A 23,209-nucleotide genomic window follows, 5' to 3' on the forward strand; every position below is an offset into this window, starting at 1 on the left:
GGGGAAATTAATAAAATCAGCAGCAGCATCTCTTTTAAAATTTCAGGGGTAGCCGTGGGTGGCCATAGAGCAAATCAAAAATCCCCCAAGCAATGGGCCAAACAGACAGGGCAAAATAAAGCTGCTTTGGGTCACTTTGGAGGTATGCTGTTTAAATGACACACAGCTTAAGAGTCCAGAAGCTGCACCAAAGCTGCACTCCAGTCCTTAGGACTGGAGCGTGGCTTTGACATGGCTTCTGGCCTCTTCAGAAGCATGCATCATTTAAATAGTATACCTCCAAAGTGACCCAAAGCATCTTTATTTTCGCCTGTCTGTTTGGGCCCAATGATAGCTTTATAGGGCCAACCACAATGCACAATTACATGTTGCAAGCTTTTGAAGGTCCACTGGCTTCTTTATCAAGCAAGGTATTAAAAACCAGACAGGAGGAAAAAATTGAAGATGTTAGTCATGGGCCTGCATGTTGCTGTTTTTGTTCTCAGTTCAGATGGTATGGAGGGGCATTATTTGCAGGCTGGAACCTCCTCCTTCTGGCCATCTGGTCACTGGGAGATTCTCAAAGTCCAAGAAATTTAACATCTATTTGCAAAACAAAAAAGATGCTTCTTTGCAATCCAACATGTCCAACATCTTTTACACTTGTTTTAATTGTTGTCCCGATTTTTAGAATTGTTGTTGTTGTTGCTGTTGTGTACCTTCAACTTACAGCAACCCTAAGGCGAATGTATTATAGGGTTTTCTTGGCAAGATTTATTCAGAGGTTTGCCATTGCCTTCCTCTGAAGCTGAGAGCATGTGACCTGCACAAGGCCACCCAGGGGGTTTCATGGGCTGAGCTGGGAATCGAATCCCCATCTCCAGAGTCGTAGTCCAATGCTCAAACCACTATGCCACACTGGTTCCTTTCTGAATTTTTACATTGTTTTCAATATAAATTATTCCAGACTGATACAGTGTAGAATATAAGTGATTGCATAAACAAACAAACACACAAGTTGGTTATGAAGATCAACAACCACCTTATTGCCCAACCTCTTCTTGTAACATTACTCTTAATAACCTGCCCTTTGACAGGGTTCCCCATGACATTCTCACAAACAAGCTTGTAGGCGGGACAAGGCACTGTAAAGTGGATTTGTAATTGGTTGACCAGCTGAACCCGAAGGTGCTCAACAATGGCACCTTTTCATCCTGGAGAGAAGTAACCATGGAGTCCCACAGGGCTCTGTCCTGGGCCCAGTACTGTTCAACATCTTTATCAATGACTTGGAGGAAAAAATTGGGGGAATCTTATCAAATTTGCAGATGACACTAAAGTAGGAGGAAAGCAATACTCCAGAGGACAGGATCAAAATTCAAAATGACCTGAATAGACTAGAAAGCTGGGCCAGAGCTAACAGAATGAACTTCAACAGGGAGAAATGTAAGGTACTGCACTTAGGGCGAAAAAATGAAAGCACAGATATAGGATGGGAGACACCTGGCTTAAGGAGACAACATGTGAAAGGGATCTAGGAGTCCAGTAGACCACAAGTTGAACATGAGTCAACAGTGTGATGCGGCAGCTAACAAGGCCAATGCGATTTTAGGCGCATCAATAGAAGTATCGTATCTAGATCCAGGGAAGTAATAGTGCCACTATATTCTGCTCTGGTCAGGCCCCACCTGGAATACTTGTCCAGTTCTGGGCGCCACAATTCAAAAAGGACATGGAGAAACTGGAGCGTGTCCAAGAGGGCGACTAAAATGGTGAAAGGTCTGGAAACCTTGCCCTATGAGGAACGACTCAGGGAGCTGGGGATGTTCGCCTGGAGAAGAGAAGGTTAAGAGGTGATATGATCGCCCTATTTAAATACTTGAAGGGATGTCATATTGAGGAGGGAGCAAACTTTGTTTCTGCTGCTCCAGAGACTAGGACCCGGAGCAATGGATGCAAGCTACAGGAAAAGAGATTCCACCTCAACATTAGGAGGAATTTCCTGACAGTAAGGGCTGTTCGACAGTGGAACACACTTCCCTCGGAGTGTAGTGGAGTCTCCCTCCTTGGGGTCTTCAAACAGAGGCTGGATGGCCATCTGTTGACGATGCTTTGATCGGGATTTCCTGCATGGCAGGGGGTTGGACTGGATGCCCTTGCGGTCTCTTCCAACTCTATGATTCTATGATTCTATGATTCTATGATTATCCTGTAGCCCTCACTTTTGCTTGCACAGGCAAACAAGGACCAAGGCCATAGAACAAGCAGGTTGATTATTTAACATCCATCCTTCCATCCACTGACCCTGCAGCAAACCAAGCCCTGCTCAGAGATGTTATGTTTTTCCCCAAAGTATACCAAATCAAACAACTGAATGGGGAAATTTGTAATCGATGCCACAAAATTGCTTTGTGCAGTCCAATACTTTGTGTCAGGGTTTCCTGAAATTTTAGACTTTCTTCCAGGGCTTTTTATATCCTTCATGTTAAGGCTGGGCTTTATAGCATGTGAGTTCCTTGTCCCATAACTTCCTTTCTCCATTCCTTTTTTGAACTGCAAGTACAACCAAATGCACATCTCCCATCTAATACTGGGAAGACTCCAAAGATGATCATAATCTTCAGGTCAAATAGGAACTTGGCAGCTCTATGTGGAGCAATTATCTCTGGAAAGGCAAAACTGTACCCTCTCCCCTCCTCTTTAAAATACAGCAGAAAGTTTATATCCAATCCAATCCACTTTCAGTATATTTTGTGCAATCGTCCCCACAGTGTAAAAACAAGCTATGCTGGATCTTGTGAGATCCTCATGATTTTTGCGATTATGCAAACCCAACGAATACAGCTCTTGCTCAGAGCCCAGCTGTGTCCCAGGCATCAAGTTTCCAAGAAAGGTAAAAGCTGTATATTTGCAGTTGTCCACACAGAGAGACAAACTTCTTCCATCCCATATTCCCAGGCTAATCACTCAACTGATACGTCGGAGTTTATCAAACGGGAGGAATTTCTCTTAAATTTGAATGAAAAGAAAGTGGGGCGAGAACGCATTCACTAAAGTAACTAGTTTAGCACAATTACGTGAATGCGCATTGAGTCGGAACTGGCTTCCATTATCCGAAAATAGCAGGCCACTGCCCGAATTTGCGTGTGGCAGTTAAACTCCATGATTGCATTCAGATTGCCATCGGATATACTTCCAGTTCCCCTGTCTGATAAACTCCATCAAGTGATTGGTACATGAAAAATCCACTTTAAACAAACGAAATTTCTGTCACACATTCTGTCCTCACAGCAGGTACAAATTTATTTCTCCAACACTGCACAAACCCCCCTGGATAAGCAGTAAGCATTGAATAACTTTCCCTGACGTTCAAGGGATTTGGGCCGAAATGTTCTACTGTGTTTGTAAGCGAGGCAAGCAAGCTCCCATTGCTTTAGTACAGTATTTTCACTATTCTTCTGCTTTCTTTCTGCAAAGGGCACTCACCCTAACCCTAGCGCAATAAACCTCCAGTTAAATCTAAATTTTCCTTCTTCCAGTAAGCAAACACAAAAAAGAACAATCTAAGAATTCAGTGCAGGAGAGTGTGGGGAAATGTCATCTGTGGTTCACAAGGCTTGAAAAAGACCCGAAAACATAAACTTCACAAAGGCTGGTTGGAAAGATTGTGGGTATTATAACGGAACCAGCAGTCACATAACAAGTGTGTGTTAGGACAGCTTAGGCTGCATCCACACTGCAGAAATAATCTGTTTTGACACCACTTTAACTGCCCTGGCTCAATGCTATGGAATTCTGGAGTGGTTATTTGGTGGAGCAGGCACCACAGCTTGCTTTAACTGCCCTGGCTGAATGCTTGGAATCCTGGGATTGTAGTTTATTTGTGCAGCAGGGCTAAATGTCTCACAAAACTACAGTTCCCAGAATTCCCTAGCATGTGAGCCAGGACAGTTAAAAGGATCTCAAACTGAATTGTTTCTGCAGTGTGTTTTGGACCCTAGATTGGTCTGAGAAGAGGTGCGTCTTCTCCAGTTTGGGCTGCTGAACTTCAGGCCCTGTACATTAAGAGAGAGAGAGAGATATAGGATAATCAGGTTGACCAGAGGTCATCATAACTGAAAGGCACTGCAGAAATGGAGGACAATAAAGAAAAATGGAGGGCATGAGGGGAAAACTAAAAGCCCTCACCGAGATCGAATGACATGTGTCTTAGTCCTGCTCAAAATGGAAGAAGTTTTGGACCCTCCTGGACAGGAGAAGGTGGGAAAGGTGGTAGGGCATGTTTCTTGAAAGAGGAGGACCTTGGGCCACCCTGGCATAATAGCTGGCACTTTTTGCAAAATTTAAAGATTGATATGATAGCCCTGATTAATACTTGAAGGGATGTCCACATTGAGGAGGGGCAAGCTTGTTTTCTGCTGCTCCAGAAGAATAGGATGTGGAGCAATGGATGGAAGCTCCAGGAAAAGAGATTCCACCTCAACATCAGGAGGAACTTCCTGACAGTGAAAGCTGAGACAGTACATCCACACTGCAGAAATAATGGGGTTTGACACCACTTGAACTGCCATGGGTCATGCTAGGGAATTCTGGGAATGGTAGTTGGTTGTGGAACCACAACCATCTATCATTCCCAGAATTCCCTAGCATGGACCCATGGCAGTTCAAGTGGTGTTCAAACCCCATTATTTCTGCAGTGTGTTTTGGACCAAAGACAAACTAATTTAATTTATTTATTTATTTATTCCTAACTTTCCTCTCCTCCTTTTAAAAAATTCTGGCAAAGGGAGGAAGGGCAGAAAGCAGGAAACCTGTCCCTAAAGAACCATGAAGGAAAATGACACAGAAAGAGAGGGAGCAAAAGCAAGGCCCCAAAGCAGAGTCCCAACTACTCACCCCAGTCAGCCTGCAAAGGCGCCCTCTTTGGCCTTCTTCTTCTTCTTCTAATCTTCTCCCTCGTGAGGGAGGCGGCGCCATTGGAAGGAGCGTCATCTTCCAGCCCAGGAGCCTGGCTAGAAAGCGTTTCCTTCCTCCCTTCATCCTCTCCCTCAGTGGCCCTGGAGGGACATTATTTCCCCTCCTCTCTTCTTCTTCTCCTCCTTCTTCTGCAGGGACAGAGCAACTGGTCCTCCTTTTCCAGGACCTGCCCAAATGTCCTCCATTTTGAGCAGAAGCATGGATTTAACATTGAGGGTTTTGAGCTCAGGTGACCAGATTTGTTCCTCCTTTTCCAGAACATGTCTTGCATTTCAGCCTTCTTCCCAGGAGGAGTTTACAAAAGGCCTCCATTTGAGCAGAAGCATAAATTTAAACATTTCGTGTGAGGGGTTTTTCAGCTCGGATGAGCAGACTTGGTCCCCTTCCAGGAACGTGCCCTACATATTTGCCTTTCTGCCCCAGGAGAAAACTTCAAAACGTCCTCCATTTAAGCAGAGCATGGATTTAATATTTCTATGACTTGTTTCTTCCTTTTCCATGTCCTACATTTCATCAGCCTCCTATCCAGGAGGATTCTAAAAGGTCTCTATTTGTGAGCATGACTAAGAAGCATTGATTTGTATTTCTAATGAGTGATTTCACTTTTATTTGGTCATGCCCTGCATTTTTCTTGACGTCCTACATTTTACGGTGCCTTTCCTTCCTTTGCCATGAGGACATCTCTCATGTCTCCAAATTTGCCACGTCAGGTTTCCTCAGGTCCAAGGTAACCAGAAATGGTCCTCCTTTTCAGGACATGGCCTACATTTCAGCCTTTCTGCCCAGGGGGAATTCCAAAATGTCTTTCATTTTGAGCAGGACTAAGAAACATTAATTTAATATTTCTCAGGAGCGTCATCAGCTTTTATTTGGGAATGTCCTCCATTTTTCTTGAACGTCCTACTTTTGCCATGCCTTGGCCTCGCAGTTAGGACATCTGGGTCACCCTGTTCTTGTAGCACCTTTGAGAACAAGTGAAAGGTTGAAATTGGTAGCATGACCTTTCTGAGGAGTTTTTATCACGAGCTATTTGGGCATGTAAAGAGAGATTAAAGCACCTTTAAAGCATCCTGCAAATAAAACAAAAATGAGGAGTAATGTGAGCGAATGATATCACACGCAATGTGCAAATAAAGTGATATCAGAAAGGGCATTGTCACTGAAATCTTGAATCTTAATGCTTCTTTGCAACCACTTTAATGGCGGGTTTTGTGTGATGTGGAATCGTTTCATGTAATTACGTGTTTTGCTCAGGGTGACCAGACTTGTTTCCTCCCTTTCCAGAACATGTCCTACATTTTTGTATCTGTCCAGGAGGAATTCCAAAATGTCCTCCATTTGGAGCATGACTAGAGCATGAATTATATGGAGATTTTTAGCATTTATTTGGACATGTCCTCCATTTTTCTTGAATACCCTACATTTTGCAGCCCCTGTCCTCCTTTGCAGTTAGGACATCTGGTCACCTGGGAGACTCCAGAACAGACCTATGGACAGACCTTAGTATTCAGTAATATATCATTGCACTTCAGGACCTTGTGTAGCTCCTTCCATAACTACCTATAATCCATCTTTCTGTGAAGATGCCAGCCACAGATGCTGGCAAAACGCCAGAATAACCTTATAGAACATGGCAACATAGCTCGAAACACCCACAAAAAACTATGGCAGATGCAACATGAGCAGGGTAAGCCCTGTTACCCACAAAAGTGGGGGTGGACTTGGGGTCTCCACCAACAGTGACAGCATTTCCTTGGTATTTGAGGAAATTATATCTCAAAAGTAGCCCTGCAGAGGTGGGTAACTCTAGGGGAACTTTTCATCTGAAACCATACTACCTGCAAGAGACCCTGTTTCAATTAATAATGAGTTTTATTCAGAAATGTGCAAAGGTGCACACAGATACACAAACCAATGCAGCCTTAAGAATTATGCAAGGCTAACAGAAAGAAAGGTGTACGGTACAAGGTTGGATAGCAAGAACAGGAATTAGAGAAGGTGAAAATTACCAGTCCTGAAGAGGGTTCCGCAGATAACGGAGAGTGGCTTAGACAGTCTAGGGCAGGGGTAGGCAACCTTTTTGAGCCGGGAGCCGGGTTGCTGTCCCTCAGACAACTGGGGGCTGAAGCTGGGGGGGGAGCTTCCACCCTCCGGGGGTGGGGCGGCGTGCCAGGGGGTGGAGCTTCTACCCTCCGAGGCGGGGCTTTCCTCTGCTCCCTTTCCCAACCTCCAGCTGTCTGAGAGACAGCTAGAAGTGGAGGGGGGATTGGGAAGGGGGTGACAGGCGCGCACCTGCTCCTCCTGCCTTCATTGGCCCCAGCCGGCCTCTCAGAGGACGCTGGGGACCAGTAAGGGCCCGTGAGGGGCAGGAGCAACAGGCGCACGGCCCCTGTTCCTTTCCTCGGGGCTTTGCCTGGCCTGAGGTGTCCTCCAAAGGACACCTCAGGGCTGCCGAAGCCCTGCGGGGAGGAGGAGGTGTGTGCCCGCCCTCTCCTCCTCGGTCCCTTCCTTTGGCTGAACGGGCTCCAAGGGGCCCTTTTGGACGAAGGGGAAGGAGGCCGAAGAGAAGGGCTTGGGCACCCGTCCCAGGCCCTTCCCTTCAGCTCTGGGCGGCCACCGGAGCCCTGTTGGAGGGCCCCAGCAACCACAATGGCCCTAGAGGCCCGGCTGCCGGAGCCCTGTTGGAGAGGGGGAGCCCTGTTGGAGGAGGACCCCCGCCCCCTTCCTTCCCTCCCTGCGGCTGTCTGGCAGCCGCGGGAAGGAAAGGAAGGACGAGGTGGACCCCCGCCCCCTTCTTTCCCTCCCCGCGGCTGTCTGGCAGCCGCGGGAAGGGAAGGAAGGACTAAGAGGATCCCAGCCCCAGGAGGAGAAACTCCCCCTATTTAGCCCTGTGCGCAGCCCTGCAGGCGCACGCAGGGCTTACAGGAAGCCGCTGGTGGTCGGCGTTGGCGCACTGTGCACGCTGCTGCCACTGTGCCTGCCTCTGTGCGTTACTCCTCTGCCTCCTTGGCCATGGAGGCCGTCTGCGGCCTGCCCTCCTCGGCGTCCTCCCTGCCGCTGCACCGCCTGGTGTCGGTGGCAATCGGCGGCAGGACCGGGCTGGGGCCGGTCCTGCCACCTCACCGGGCTGGATCCGGCTCGCGGGCCGGAGGTTGCCGACCCCTGGTCTAGGGGCTATACAGAGAGTGAAGCTCTGGTCTATGGAATAGAGCCCCAGTCTGTAGCAGCAAACTGGCCGTGTGCGAGGCAGATATTTGTACCCAGTTTTGTGCCCTTGAGGGTACTTACCATCTTCACATGGTAAAACAAATAGCTGATGGGTTTCTCATGGAATTGACAAAAGGACTCCAGAACAACGGATTGCTTTAAATCAGGAGTGACAAAATTGTGATAGGATTCGAGACAACCTCTGGATAGTCAGACAGGAAAAATGAATGGGGACACAGCCTTTGGTGAGGTGGAGGCATGATCTTTAACTGCTTTGACTACGACTGTTTAATCTCTTCTACAAGAGGATATATGGAAATCCTGAGGGAAGATGGAATGATCAGCAAACCTATTCTGTGTTTACTGTAGTATTATTTAGGTCTTCCACATGTCCTTGCACCAGTGTGCCTTTCTCATCTGAAACTTCCTAGTGTTCCAAAGGTCATTGTGAACTGTCAAAAACATACCTGATGCTAGATATCAGATATGAAAATATTCAGCAAGAGGGGTGTAGGATACGCTAACAGCCCCCACCTCAATCATTGAAATCTGAGGGACAATGAAGAGACACCTCCCATTATTTGTGGAACATCATCATGGCAAGGAATAGTAGTGAAGAAGCCAACGCATCTTCACTGAGCAATGAAGCACCCGATGTCTCAATGTGAAGGGGGCTATAAATTCCACAGCAGCTGTTTGCTTTACCTGGTTTTGTCCACTTCCTGTTAAAGCATTGATTTGAATTCTTGACATATGGACTTGCTTATGATGTACATCTCTTTGTCTTTTTCTTGTGGCATTGGTTAGGATGACTGATGGATTCTGGAACAGTTGATACCTCACTGCTGCACTTCTCTTCAACCTGGGAAAACTCTGGTTTGACTTACTTGTAACTGCTTCTTACAACTACAGCCTTTCTTACCTGGAACTTGTTTCCTGTCAGCACAGGAAAGAGTGACTATTGTGGCAATCTGTTTTTTGACAATTGTAAATCCATAATCTATACAAAGAATTATAAATCTGGGAACAGATGAGATCACAGCTTACCTCAGAACAAAATTAAATAATGCTTTCTTTACTTTGCTTCTAGATGTGATTTCTTTGTATTCTACATATTGTAATACAAAGCACAGAAATGTCATGTGGAAATAACATGAGGACTGAAATATTATGTTCTTTTGCTAATTTCAGACATTTTGAGAAATAGAACATATTTGTTCCACCTTTTCTTCAGAAACCTTGCACCAGGAGCTGTTTATTCCTTTTCATTGTCAATACAGACATGCTTAAATATACCCCTGACTCACATTTACCTACACTTAAAAGATTTGGGAACAGATGTAGACACCTGTCAGTAGAATTAACAGTGTGTGGGCAGCTAGCAGAGTGACAAATTTTAACACCACATGCTACATCAATAATTGGTGTGCAATTAGATACCAGCAGGGCTTCCAGGGTGATATTCAAAAGCAAGATTGAAATATGCAGATAAGACAGTAACGATACATTAATAATGAAATATATATTAACACACATGAAAGACCTGGGAGAATAAAAACATCTTGATGCAGAAAGAGCAACAGTATTGGTACCAGGCAAATTTCTCTGAATAAGTGGTCTGCACCACTGCACCACTCTCTGGTTACCACTAAACTACCTCCAAAGATGCTCTCAGTGCATGGCGCATTGATATAAGGATATATATGTGTAGTTTGTTATTCATGACCTGTTGCCCTAAACTGCCTATGGCTTCAAAGATATACATCAGACAGAATAATCAGAAAATGACCCACTGTCTAAGGCAGAGGACATATACTGGCCTTCCCCCTTTGCAGTACAGCAGGTCCCTTAAACTTTGCCACCCCCTTTCCCTCTGTTACTGCTGCCACACTGAATTAATGCAGTTTTACACTGCTTTAACTGAAATGGTTCCATCCTAAAGAATCCTTGGATTTGTAGTTGTGGCACCAGAGCTCTCTGACAGAAAAGGCTAAATATCTCACAGAATTGCAAATCCCATAGCACTAGTAGTTAAGGTAGTGTCAAACAGCATTAATATTGTAGTGTAGATGCAGCCTGTGTCTCACTCTGAACGTATCTTCTTACTTAAATTGAAGTATTATGAGTAAAATGGCAAACAAACAAACAACCACCTATGTTCATAGAATGCTGGCTAATACCCTACTTTAGAAAATGTCACTACAGAAAATGTAACTACAGATAGTTCCCTCCCCCTGCCCCCAATAACCTCACTTTGAGAATTTATCAGAGTAAGTCAATGGACTGTTTTTGATGGTTCACAGACAGTAATGTGCAGGGCAGGGGGCACCCTTTCAGACCCAGGTATACGATTTGCTGCCCCATCCCATCCACTGCTGGAGACAAGAGACTCATCCACTTCATAAGAGAGCTACCTCTGGCACCAGTACTTTGATCTCCTACATGATAGTCTAGCATTCTAATCCCAATGTGGAAATTGTGCAACCCTCTAGATGTTGTGGAACTACAACTCCCAGCATTTGTCATCATTGTCTGTGCTGGCCAGGGCTGCTTCAAGTTGCAGCTCCACTACATCTAAAGGGTCACACAATTTCCACTGGTGTTCTGATCACATTACACTGGTTTAATGTACAGTACATTACTGTAGTTATTCCTGACAGTCAGCATGGAACTGTGACCAGGTTGGCTCTGTGTGAAAGAAATCACAGATGGCTGTGTCTTCTAAGCTGACAATAAGCACAAATTGACACAAAGGCTAGCTGTGTGTGTGTGTGTGTGTGTTTCAAGTTGTTTGTCAATTTATGGCCACTACATTAATTTCATAGGGTTTTCTTAGGTAAGGAATACTCAGAGGTGGTTTTGTCAGTTCCTTCCTCTGAAGTATAGCCTATAACACATGATATTTGTTGGTGGTCTCCCATCCAAGTACTAACCAGAATCGAACCTGTTTAGCTTCCAATATGAGATAGGATCACTTTATAATTACAAAGCAGGAGTCATAGCTGTAACCTGATCCAGTCCAGATTGAACACAGTACACATGAACAGATTAACCAGCCAGTCACAAAACCTCCGTTTAATTGGGCCTCAGTTTCACTTTCTTGGTCTTCATTACTGTGGTTCCAGGCTGCTCTTGCTGTGTCTGTTTTCCTACACTTGTCCTTTTCCTTTATTTCAGAATAGCACACGTGTGGGTTCAGACATCAGAACTAAATGAGAGAGTCTGGCCTGCAAATGCATCTCACTCACACATTATTGGAAGATTAAATGTGCATTTACACCCTGAACAGGAATGAAAGACAAGGAAGGAGTTGATGGCAACTGGAGTCTAAAGCAATGTGCCCCATCGTGGCATTGGTTACCAACAGAGTACAAACTATGCCATCTTCTGATCAGAAGTGGGAGAGAACAGTATACATACTAGTAAAAATGTAGCTTAAAATAACCCTGTGTCCCAGTTTCTTTAAATAGGAGTCAGAATCTTCACCTATATTAAGAACCATAGTGGACTTACTGTAATACCTATATTATTTAACATAAAGTGATAAATAGAATATTCCACTACTTACCATAAATAATTGTAATGGCACAGGTTTTTGTGTGGCTCCCTTCCTGGTCATCTTCCTCTCCTTTCCTCCCATTTCCCCTTCTATAAACCCACATTTTAGTTTCCCCCTCTCTCTTTTCATTGCTGCACCAGCAGCTGTTGTTGCCATGCTGTCCATTCTGTTGCTATGATTTGCAGAGTTTGTGTATTTGCCAGACCAGGATTGTGTCAAATGAACAGTACTAATGTTAATTCTACACATACCCCTCCCAAAGGTAATATTTTTAATTTCCCAAATAAACAAGATCAGGTGTTTTTTTGGGGGGGACGGACGGACATAGAATACTTTGTTGTAGAAGTAACCAAGTGTAGGCAAGGAAAAGTATCTTATTATGCTATATTGCTACCTCATGTAACCTCATAACTAAATGGGGAAACAGTGCCTTTCCACAGAGGATTGAGAATGAAAGTACTGTGCAGTTTTACAATATTGTTATATCTGTCTGAGAAAGCCATGGGTAATTCTGAGAATCCAAGAATGGCAAATTGGTACTCCTTTCTGCATCATTACACTCTGCTAGTTATACCATCTTAGTATGTCTCAATTTCTTGATTTTTAGGTCGGAGAAAAAATCCTTCTGAAAGGCACATAACTGATGTGTTTATGGGGGCTACTCCCTTTCCCACCCAATAATGCAAACTAGTTATTTGAACTATGATCAGCCCTACCATTGGGCATGATGATGAGGCAATCTCTCTCCAGGGAGCAGATTTTGGGTATAATGAAAAGGTAGCACATTATTTGTTATTTAACTTATTTTGACTGTGTTGTTTTGCTTATTTGTTTGCTTTCTGAAAATGGTAAAGAGCACTTGTGACATTTTCTGCCCCAGTGCCAAGACAACTTAACTGGCCAGTGGTCAAATGCACCTTGACTTCAGTAGTATGGGAAGGTGGCACTTTTGTCTCAGGGAACAAAATATTTTGGGATTGTCCCAGTTTAAATAATTACCTCCAACCAAAAGCTGGAAATGTTAGCAATAGCAATAGCATTTACATTTCTGTACTGCTTCATACTGAACTAAGCCATCTCTAAGCAGTTTACAATGTGTAAGCCAATTGCCCCCAATTGAGCTGGGAACTCATTTTACCGACCTGCGAAAGGATGGAAGGCTGAGTGGATCTGAGAGCCCCTCAGGATCGAACTCACAACCTTATGGCTGCAGAACTGGCATTTAACCACTGCGCCACCAGGGCATGTTCAACACATGTGCACCTGTGTCCTTTTCTTATTCTCTTAGGAATCAGTTTGACAATGGACTTCATTCCAAAAGGACAACATGTTTGTTAGAGGTAGAGTTGCCATAATTCTCTACTAAAAACCGGGACAAAATGTAGGACAAAATTTTGACCAAAATATAGGACAATTGTGGGATAAAATTTAGCCCAAAATGTAGGACATTTATGGTCCTCTATTTTTCTTAAATGTCCTACATTTTGGGCTAAATTTTATCCTACAATTGTCCTATATTTTGGTCTAATTTTTGTCCTACATTTTGTCCCAGTTTTTAGTAGAGAATTATGGCAACCCTAGAAGGAAGACTGTGGCCAATTTCCTCTGAAGAAATGTTGCCAAGAAAATCTATTGTATAGTCACTATAATCAGAGTCTACCTGAAGGCACATAACAACAGCTCACCTTTACGCCACGGTATGAACCTTGCGTTCCTCCACCTCCCAGAAGTGAACACCTTCAACCAAACAGTTCTACCATTCATTAACCTTTTTGTAAACAACAGTAGAGAAGGTATGGATTTCACATGGGGGCTTTCTACATTGCCATTTGGGGCGTCCTCCGGACGTCCCATTTTAAAAAAGGGGCGTCTCTTTTAGACGCCCCATGGCCTAGTACGGACTTCGTCCGTACAAGATGGCGGCGCCCCTTCTACATGGGCGCCGCCATCTTTACGTATCGGACGCACAGCGTCCAGACGCGTCGCGCCGCTGCTGACGTAGCGAGCGCGCCCCTGGCGCCTCGCTACGTCGCAAACGCGACGCAAAAAGAAGCTCCATTTTGGAGCTTCTTTTTTCGGTCCGCGCGGGAGTCGGGCCGTCTGAAGGCTCCGGCTCCCCCGCGGACCTTCTGGCGGCGGCGGCAGACCGCCGCAAAGCGGCGGTCTGTACCCCGCCATGGTCTATTTATATGGTCAAGTAATGGCATATACAGCAGATTCAGGTCTCTCCTGTGTTCATACTTACTGGCATTGTCCAGAAGGAGCCCAGACCAGTGTCCTCTGTCTGAAGGGCTATCTTGTACAAATCTAATTTAAAGGTAAAAAAGTAGAAGAAATAAATGTATTTATTTAAATTGTATTCCATCTTTCATCACCAATAGGAGTTCAGGTGGACTAGAGTGAAATAGTATTAATATATAAAATCCATAAAAGTGTATCAGACATAAAATACTATTTGAAAACACAGTAAAAGAAGAAATACAATACCTATCTGGTTAAAAGCCAAAGTCTTGCCTGCCTGGATGAATGAAAAGCTCTTTACAGACTGTCTGAAAGTACTGCCAATGTCAGGCTATTTTGTGCAAGGCTAATTACTTGCAAGGCTAATTATTTACAACTTTTCTCCACCTAATACAGTGCACTTGCACTATAGGCGGGCGCCCCATATGCGGCTTCCAGCTTACGTGGAAGCCGCATGACGGGAGAGTGAATGGTGCATGTGCCTGTGGCGCACACACTCTCCTGCACTACAAGCACAAGCCCCGTTCAATCAAACAGGACTCAAGCTTACACATTTTTTGGCTTACGCAGGGGGAACCACTGTATTGCTAATTTAAATTAAGAAAAACAGAAATCTTGTAGAAAAAAATGAAAAGCTCAAAACGTGTGTTACTTTTAGTTTAAATTGCAAGAATAAGTAATGCAACAATAATTACCTTTCTCAAATCAATATATAATATTTGTTAGTTCAAAATCTTAAATCTCCGAAAGTTCTTCACCAATTGCTTTGAAATTTTGACACAATGTTCCATTTGAATACACACATGTTTTTATATACAGTACCTAGTATGTTTTTATATACTTACTTTTATATAGATGTCACACCTGTGACAAGTAAAAATATGTTTTTTAAAAATAAAAAATCAGGGCCATCTGTTGGACGTAACAGCAACACCAATCATTGCAAGGTTTGCGTAGAAACATCAGACCATTTGGGAACACATTCATATTGCTTGCAGATTTCAGACAAATATTACCCGTAATTCCTCAGTCGACACCAGTGGACAAAATAAATGCTTGCCTGAAATACTCCACTTTGTGGCGACATGAAAAGACGTTAAAATTAACTACAAATATGTGTGTCCACCTGCAAAATGATCGATCAGCTGAAATATTCTCACATCAATTATTGGAAACTGGGAATGGAAAGATGCCTATTGATGTGACCTCAGCATGAATTTCATTGCCTCATAACTTCTGCAATTTAGTGATGTCAAAAGTATTTCCCAATATTCAAACCAATTATAAGAATCACGATTGGTTGAGTGAACGAGCTATTCTTGCAACCAACAACAAAGACGTCTATGAACTCAACAATATTATTCAGTCTAACATTCAAAGCGAGACAGTCACATACAAGTCAGTCGACACTGTTGTGGAAGCAGATGAAGCAGTTAATTATCCAACAGAATTTTTGAATTCACTTGATCTGCCAGGGATGCCACCACATGTACTGCAATTGAAAATCAGCATTCCAATTATCATGTTGCGCAGTATCAACCAGCCAAAGCTTTGCAATGGCACGTGATTTGCAGTAAAAAAATTAATGAGTGACGTCATTGCAACAACCATCTTGACAGGACTTTTCAAAGGTGAAGATGTCCTCATTCCTCGCATTCCTGTGATTCCAATGGATATGCCATTTCAGTTTAAGGGATTGCAGTTCCCAGTTTGATTGGCGTTTGCAATCTCTATCAACAAAGCTCAGGGCCAGTCTTTAGAATTTTGCATTTTAGATCTAGACACGGATTGCTTCTCCCATGGATAATTATATGTTAAATAATAAATAAAATAAAATTTTTATTTATATCCCGCCCTTCCCAAGATCAGGGTGGCTTACAACGAGGTTAAAAACAATGGTGCCATAACAATATAAAAAATACAGGTACAGGCAGGCCATACAAACAATACAAAAAACTATCAACAAAAACCAACAGGATTAAAACCCCTTAGCCCAACCTCTTGGCCACGGAAGAGGAGGGAGGCCCACAGGATTTTTAGTCGGGGAATGCCTGTTGGAACAGGAAGGTTTTTAAGTCCTTCCTGAATTGGGCCAGGGTAGTAGTCGAGCGGAGCTCGGTGGGCAGCGTATTCCAAAGGGCTGGGGCAGCCGTGGAGAATGTCCTCCGTGTCGTGGAGGCTAACCTAGCCCCAGGCACCTTCAGTAGTTGCTGCCCAGACGTTCTGAGGGTGCGAGGCGGAATGTACGGGGAGAGGCGGTCCTTTAGGTATCCTGGGCCCAAGCCATTTAGGGCTTTATAGGTAATCACCAACACCTTATATTGAGCTCGGAAGCGAATGGGCAGCCAATGGAGATTTTTCAAAACCGGTGTTATATGGCTGGTCCTGGGAGCACCAGTGACCAGCCGGGCTGCCATATTCTGCACCATTTGCAGCTTCCGAGTTTGGTATAAGGGTTGCCCCATGTAGAGTACATTGCAGAAATCCAGTCTCGAAGTTACCAGAGCATGTACAACAGTTTCTAGGTCCCTCTGGGCCAGGTATGGGCGCAGCTGGCAAATAAGCCGAAGCTGATAACAGGTGCTCTTGACCGTCGCATTCACCTGAGCAGTCAGGTGAAGCGACGAGTCAAGAAGCACCCCCAAACTGCGCACGGAGTCCTTCACAGGGAGCGTGACCCCGTTCAGGACAGGTGGAACCACCGCCATACCTGGACCAGGAGAACCTATCACTAGTACCTCCGTTTTCTCTGGATTCAACTTGAGTCGGTTTTCCCTCATCCAGCCCATTACTGACTCTAGACAGGCCACGAGAGGAGAGACGCCATCCCCAGTCACTGCATCAGTCGGAGACATAGAGAAAATAATTTGGGTGTCATCAGCGTACTGATAACCCCGCGCCCCATGTCTCCGGATGATCTCTCCCAGCGGTTTCATGTAAATGTTAAATAGCATGGGAGACAGAATGGCTCCTTGAGGGACCCCAGTTTTAAGGGGCCTCTCGTCAGAGCACACGTCTCCCAGCTGCACCATCTGGGACCTCCCAGAGAGGTAGGACCGGAACCACTGGAGTGCAGTGCCCCCGATCCCCACCTCTGCCAGGCGTCCCAGAAGGATACCATGGTCTATGGTATCGAAAGCCGCTGAGATGTCCAAGAGCACCAGCAGGGACACGCTTCCCCTGTCGATGCTCAGACGGAGATCATCGACCAAGGCGACCATGGCCGTCTCAACCCCGTAACCCGCCCGGAAGCCAGTTTGAAATGGGTCCAGATAATCCGTTTCATCCAAGACCGCCTGAAGCTGGATTGCAACCGCCCTCTCGATCACCTTACCCAAAAATGGTAGCAGCGAAACAGGCCGATAATTATTATGTACCAGGGGGTCGAGGGAGGGCTATTTTAAAATAGGTTTTACAATGGCCAATTTCAATTGAGATGGAAATAGCCCATCCCTCAGAGATGTATTAACTATCCGGCGTAACAATAATGTTACCGCCGGTCCCCCCTGGGCCGCTAACCACGAGGGACAGGGATCAAGAGAGCAGGTTGTTTTCTGAACACTTCCGAGGATCTTGTCCACATCCTTGGTACTCACCAACTCAAACTGATCCAGTTTAACATAGTCCACGGAGGCTCTGGACGCTTCTACCCTAGGTTATGCTAAAATGTCGGCGTTCAGACCTTCGCTTATACGAGAGGTTTTATCCGCGAAAAAGTCGTTAAACAAGTCACAGCAGGCCTTAGAAGGTTCAAGGATCTGGTTCAGGGCGGGAGGGAGCTGAGTTAACTCCCTGACCACCCTGAACAACTCTGCCGGACGCGACTCAGCGGACGCAATACGAGCACCATAAAACGAGTTCTTTGTTGCTCGTATTGCCTCTCCGTAGTCCTTTAACAGTTGGTCTAGGAGAGCCTTGTCGTCTAAGCAAAGGTGTTTCCACCAACGGTACTCTAGCCGTCGCAGAACCCGCTTCCTTGCCCGGAGATCTTCCGTATACCAGAGCTTACGTTTAGAAGCAGGCCTGAGAGGGCGCTTGGGAGCTATACTGTGTATAGCCCTAGAAAGACCGGTATTCCAAATACCGGTGAGGGCATCAACAGAGTCGCCATCATTTCCAACCGTGAGCCCCTCTAAGGCTTCTTGGAACCTCTTAGGTTCCATCAGCCTTCGAGGGTGGACCATCCTAACAGGTCCGCCACCCCTGGGGGGGATCTGGGTAGAGGCCTTGATTTTCACCTCTACCAGGAAATGATCCGTCCATGGCAGGGGGGAAACATTAGCTATTTCCACCCACGGATTTTCCGCATCCGAACAGAAGACCAAATCGAGAGTATTACCCGCACAGTGCGTTGGACCCTGTATCAGCTGGGACAGGCCCATGGCCGCCATGGTATCCATGAATTCCCGAGCTGCACCAGATGGAACATGGCTGGCCGTGAGGGAGATGTTGAAGTCGCCCAGGACAAGAAGCCTGGGCGTCTCCATCATCAGCTCAGCGACCAGCTGTGTCAGCTCGTTAAGGGAGTCCGCTAATGCACGGGGTGGCCGATACACTAACAGAATCCCTAGACTGTCCCTAGCCTTTAGGGTCAGGTAGATACACTCGATATAGGAGGTCTGTCGGATGTGGTTCCTGGTGAGGGACACGGTGTTCCTATGTATCAGGGCCACACACACACACCCCGCCCACCTAACCTGCGCTGGTCCTTCACCGAGAACCCAGCAGGCAGGGCCTGAGCCCACACAGCATCTCCTTCAGGCCCAAGCCAGGTCTCGGTAATGCAAGCCAGGTCACACTTGTGTTCTAGAGTTGTCAAACCAGAAAATCTCTACATCTACACAAAAAATATTGTATACCCACAAGCATTGTGAAATTAAATATTTAAAAAACATGCACTTTCTCTTTTCTTTCTTTTCCATTTAACCAGAATGAGGCACAGCAACACATGGCCGGGTACAGTTAGTATAAAATAAAATGTTTTATTAAACAATTCATTTTTAATAATTCCAGATTAAATTAAAGAAGTACATGTAGAAATATCTTTTAAGCATGTGCCATCAAAGATCTAAATTAAAGCATCATATATACAACTGTAAACAACATTTGTTGCCAGCTAAGCAAAATATGATGTTTTCTTAGGGTCTGTGCAGACCAATGGGAAAGGCCGGCCTGGGAACGGAATCAGGGTGTGGCATCCACATGATGCATTCCTTGGCTCTGCCCCAGACCAGCATGACACCGCGCGCCACACGACATGGTACACGGCACCACAGTGCTCCTCTGGTGCAGCACCAAAGGAGCACTGTAAAGCTGCAGTGCCGGTGGCTAGGGTGCCCTTTCCAGTGCACAAAAAGGAGCTGCTTTTTGTGTCTACTTTTTGCACCTCAGAAAGGCCAGATCGGGGCCGCAGCATGAGGTTGCTGTGGCCCCAGTCTGCTGAAGACATAGGTGGCAGTAGTTTGCCCCTTAATAAAAAGTATCACTAAATTATAAAAATACATGTAAAATGGATAAATAAATAAAAAATTATTAGTACACCCTATGGTGAGACTAGCAGCAACTCACCAGAGAGCATTTTCATCGGCTGAACCAATGTACTGGAATAAACTTCCAGAAGAGCTTCGTATGACCTCTACGTTGGATGCCTTCAAAAAGGCTTTAAAGACCCACCTCTTCCGATTAGCATTTCCTTTGGACCTCTTATAGAGACTGCCCCCCCCCCCCGATACAAATGGCTAATTGCAATTGATAGATTCCATGTTTGTTTTACCTGATGTTCGGTTTTTATTGGGTTTTATTGATAGATATATTGTGATGTTTGCCTTTTATGATGTGAAATTTTTAAATGATTCTGTGAACCGCTTTGATCGTCTCAGAAGAGCGGTATATAAATAAAGCATATTATTATTATTATTATTATTATTATTATTATTATTATTATTATTAAAAAGAAAACCCAGACTATGAGGTCTGTGCCCTAGACAGCTGCCCACTTGGGCTAATGATAGCAGCCACCCCATTTAAAAGACATGCCATGATGAGTGCTTACATTTCATCCCCACTCCACCATTGTGTGGTTGCCCTAAAATCTGCTGGGCTACTCCAATTATGAAATGTTTTTGGGTCAGTAATGGCAACAATGTGGAATGGAATGATGTGTCATTGACTTTGATGGATGAGTGAATAAGGACAAGTCAAATACTAATGGTGATACACTGACAGTATGTGTCCTATTTAAGACACATATTTTTACTAATATAATTTACATGTGCAGCTATGAACGAATTAGTCAAGATCCTAAAGTACAGTGGTACCTCGGGATACGAAATACCCAGGTTACGAAATTTTCGGGATACGAAAAAATCCCATAGGGAATTATTGTTTCGGGTTACGAATGTTTTTTCGGGTTACGAAAAAACTTTTGGTGCTTTTTTCGGCTTTTTCGCACGGAATCGCGGCTTTTCCCCATTAGCGCCTATGGCAATTCGGCTTACGAAGGCTTTTCGGGTTACGAAAGCGGCCGCATTACGAATTAATTTCGTAACCCGAGGCACCACTGTACAAGGATATAACAGTGAACACTAAAGTGAGGATTGTCCTAGCCATTGTATTCCCCATCACAATGTACAGATTCGAGAGTTGGATAATGAAGAAGGAATACAAGGAAAATCAACTCACTTGAGATGTGGTGCTGGAGAAGAGTGCTGAGGATACTTTGGATGGCCAAGAAGACAAACAAGTGGGTTCTAGAACAAATCAAGCCTGAACTCTTTCTGGAAGCCAGAATGACTGAACTGAGAGTGTCATATTTTGGTCACATGATGAGGAATGATGCTAGGAAAGGCGGATGGCCATAGAAAGAGAAGAAGACCACATGCCAGATGGTTAGACTTGATCAGGGTGACCACAGGCCTAAGTCTACAAGACCTGGACAGGACAGCTGGAGATTTTTCATCCACAGGTTTGCCATGAGTCAAAGTCAACTTGAGAACGGCTAAAAACACCATAAATAAATAAAAATATGTTGTGTAGAGAATAGAGTTCAAATCCCTGCTGGGCCATGTCAACTCACTGAGTAACCAACTCACTGGGTGACTTGGCAAATGACACTCTCTCAGCGTCAGAGGAAGATACTGACAAGCCTCCTTTGAATAAATCTTGCCAAGAAAGCTCTGTCATAGGTTCACCATAGGGTCACCCATAAGTGATTAATGACTTGAAGAAATACACAAACAAATTAATAAAAAACATTTGTTACTTTTTTTTACTGCCGTTTACTTCACTGAAGTTCAAAGGACAAATTTGGTTTGAACACAGGAATGTAGCTACAAGGGGACAAAATGAAGGCATTGGCCTGAAATAAGGATTCTGCGCGCGCGTGTGCACGCGCACACACACACACACAGAGAGAGAGAGAGAGAGAGAGAGAGAGAGATATTTTTCTTCCATCCCCAAATTCCTAGAGATCTGAAGTAACTGAAAATCTTTCATACCTAGAACTCGTATATTTGCTGTGTCCACATTTTCTTAGTAGCTTTGCCAGCCCTTTTCTTAGTTGAGGGCAGTTTTGGGGGCCAAAATTCTGGATTTTGATATGATCCGAGGATAAGTTGAGGGTAAAACTTAGGGGCATGTAACAAAGACTTGATTTAGATGGGCCTTTGCAGCGCCCTCGTCACATGCTAGGGGTTGGCCGAGGATGCACCGTCCATATTGGTCTCACCCCAGCATGTGACGGGGGCGTCAAATTTTTTTATTTTTTTTATTTATTTATTTATTATGGTATTTATACCCCACCCTTCAGCCCTAATGGTTATCACACACACATCTAGCATCCACACGTCCTGGCGCCTTTGTGATGCCGCAAGTGTGCCATTGGTGCATTGCTGCATCACAAAGCACCCCAAGAAGAACCCGCTTTTTGTGGGTTCTCTTTGTTCTGCAGCGGAGCCGCGCAGTTTGTCCGCTGTGGCTCCCTCATGGAGCAAACCAGGGCAGTGGGAGACCGCCCTTTTTGGGCGGTCAGTATCCTGCCAAAGGATCTAAATGAGGAAGCAAAGGAAAACAATGCCAAAGAACTTTCAAAAATTCCAGCAGACATAACTGTTTGTGCTCAAGGCTGGGTGGATGAGAGAATATGCTCTTACCTTTCACCAGGGGATGGTTCCTTTTTAAAATAAGATGGTACATGTGACTGTGTCAGGTACTGACATAACAATAGCAATAGCAAGTACATTTCTATACCGCTTATCAGTGCACTTCTAAGTGGTTTACAAAGTGTAAGCTAATTGCCCCCAACAATCTGGATACTCATTTTAGCAACCTCGGAAGGATGCAAGCCTGAGTCGAGCTTGAGCCCTTTCGCTGGTATTGAACTCGCAACCTTGTGGTTTTGAGCGAGTGGCTGCAGTACAAGCATTTAACCACTGCACCACCAGGGCTCTTACATGTGGACAATGATGGTCAAATCACTGACACATGCATCCTGTGACTAGATGGTAGAATTACATGCCACTTGTACTGGTTGCCAGTATGTTTCATGGTGTGTGTGTGTGCCTTCAACTCACCTGTTGACTTACACTCTGTGCTTTTCCAATCTGTGTTTCACCTTCTGTGTCTGCTGACTTGATTCCCATCAACCTGCTTGCAAATAGGAGAGCTGGAGAGAAAAAATCTGCTGGATCTTCCTATGTAAAATGCAAAGAGAGCTTTACTTGAATCAAGTGCTGAATTAGATTTAGTGCAGAAAGATGTTCCTGTGTTTGTATTCTTTATATGTCTGCAGACACTGAGTGTGTTCTAATTGTCTAACATCACAGTAGACTAAATCAATTTCCAGTGCTAATTAGGGTAGATCAGTTGAATCAACTGAATTTACATAAATCATGATTTATCATTCAGCAATATGTAGTAGGAACTAGAAACTGGTTTTAGGGCTTAATTTCCTTCCCCCTTTGACTTTTTACATGTGTTCCTCTGGTTTGATCTTATGATTACTTTAAAAAACAGAAGCTTATTACTTTTCCCGTATCAAATATCTTCTGCTTTACAGGGAAACTGATTTCCTCCTCTGCAAGATTTTAGCTGCAGGGACAATGAAAATACAAAGAGTGGTGCTGAATTCACGCCCGGGTATGTTTCTACTTGTCAAAGAACAGCAGTGAGTTTGATGTGTTTGCACAATATGGAAGAATGGAAGGGAAAACATAGAAAGGAGCTGGATTGCTGTAGCAGCAGAGAGCT

General features: G+C 44.6%; 1 protein-coding gene across 1 annotated transcript in view; it reads left to right on the forward strand.

The window, feature by feature from the left end:
- The first annotated feature begins 23,007 nt into the window (after positions 1-23,007).
- The window catches only part of LOC121926724 (prostaglandin reductase 2-like), a 25,139-nt gene continuing 24,937 nt past the window's right edge, over positions 23,008-23,209 (forward strand). The window contains exon 1 of the mRNA XM_042459943.1: positions 23,008-23,098. Within this exon, the coding sequence (XP_042315877.1) occupies positions 23,062-23,098 (37 nt within the window). The 5' untranslated portion in view covers positions 23,008-23,061. The remainder of the gene's footprint in view (positions 23,099-23,209) is intronic.

This window comes from Sceloporus undulatus, chromosome 1 (assembly GCF_019175285.1).
Source record: "Sceloporus undulatus isolate JIND9_A2432 ecotype Alabama chromosome 1, SceUnd_v1.1, whole genome shotgun sequence".
NCBI lineage: Eukaryota > Metazoa > Chordata > Lepidosauria > Squamata > Phrynosomatidae > Sceloporus > Sceloporus undulatus.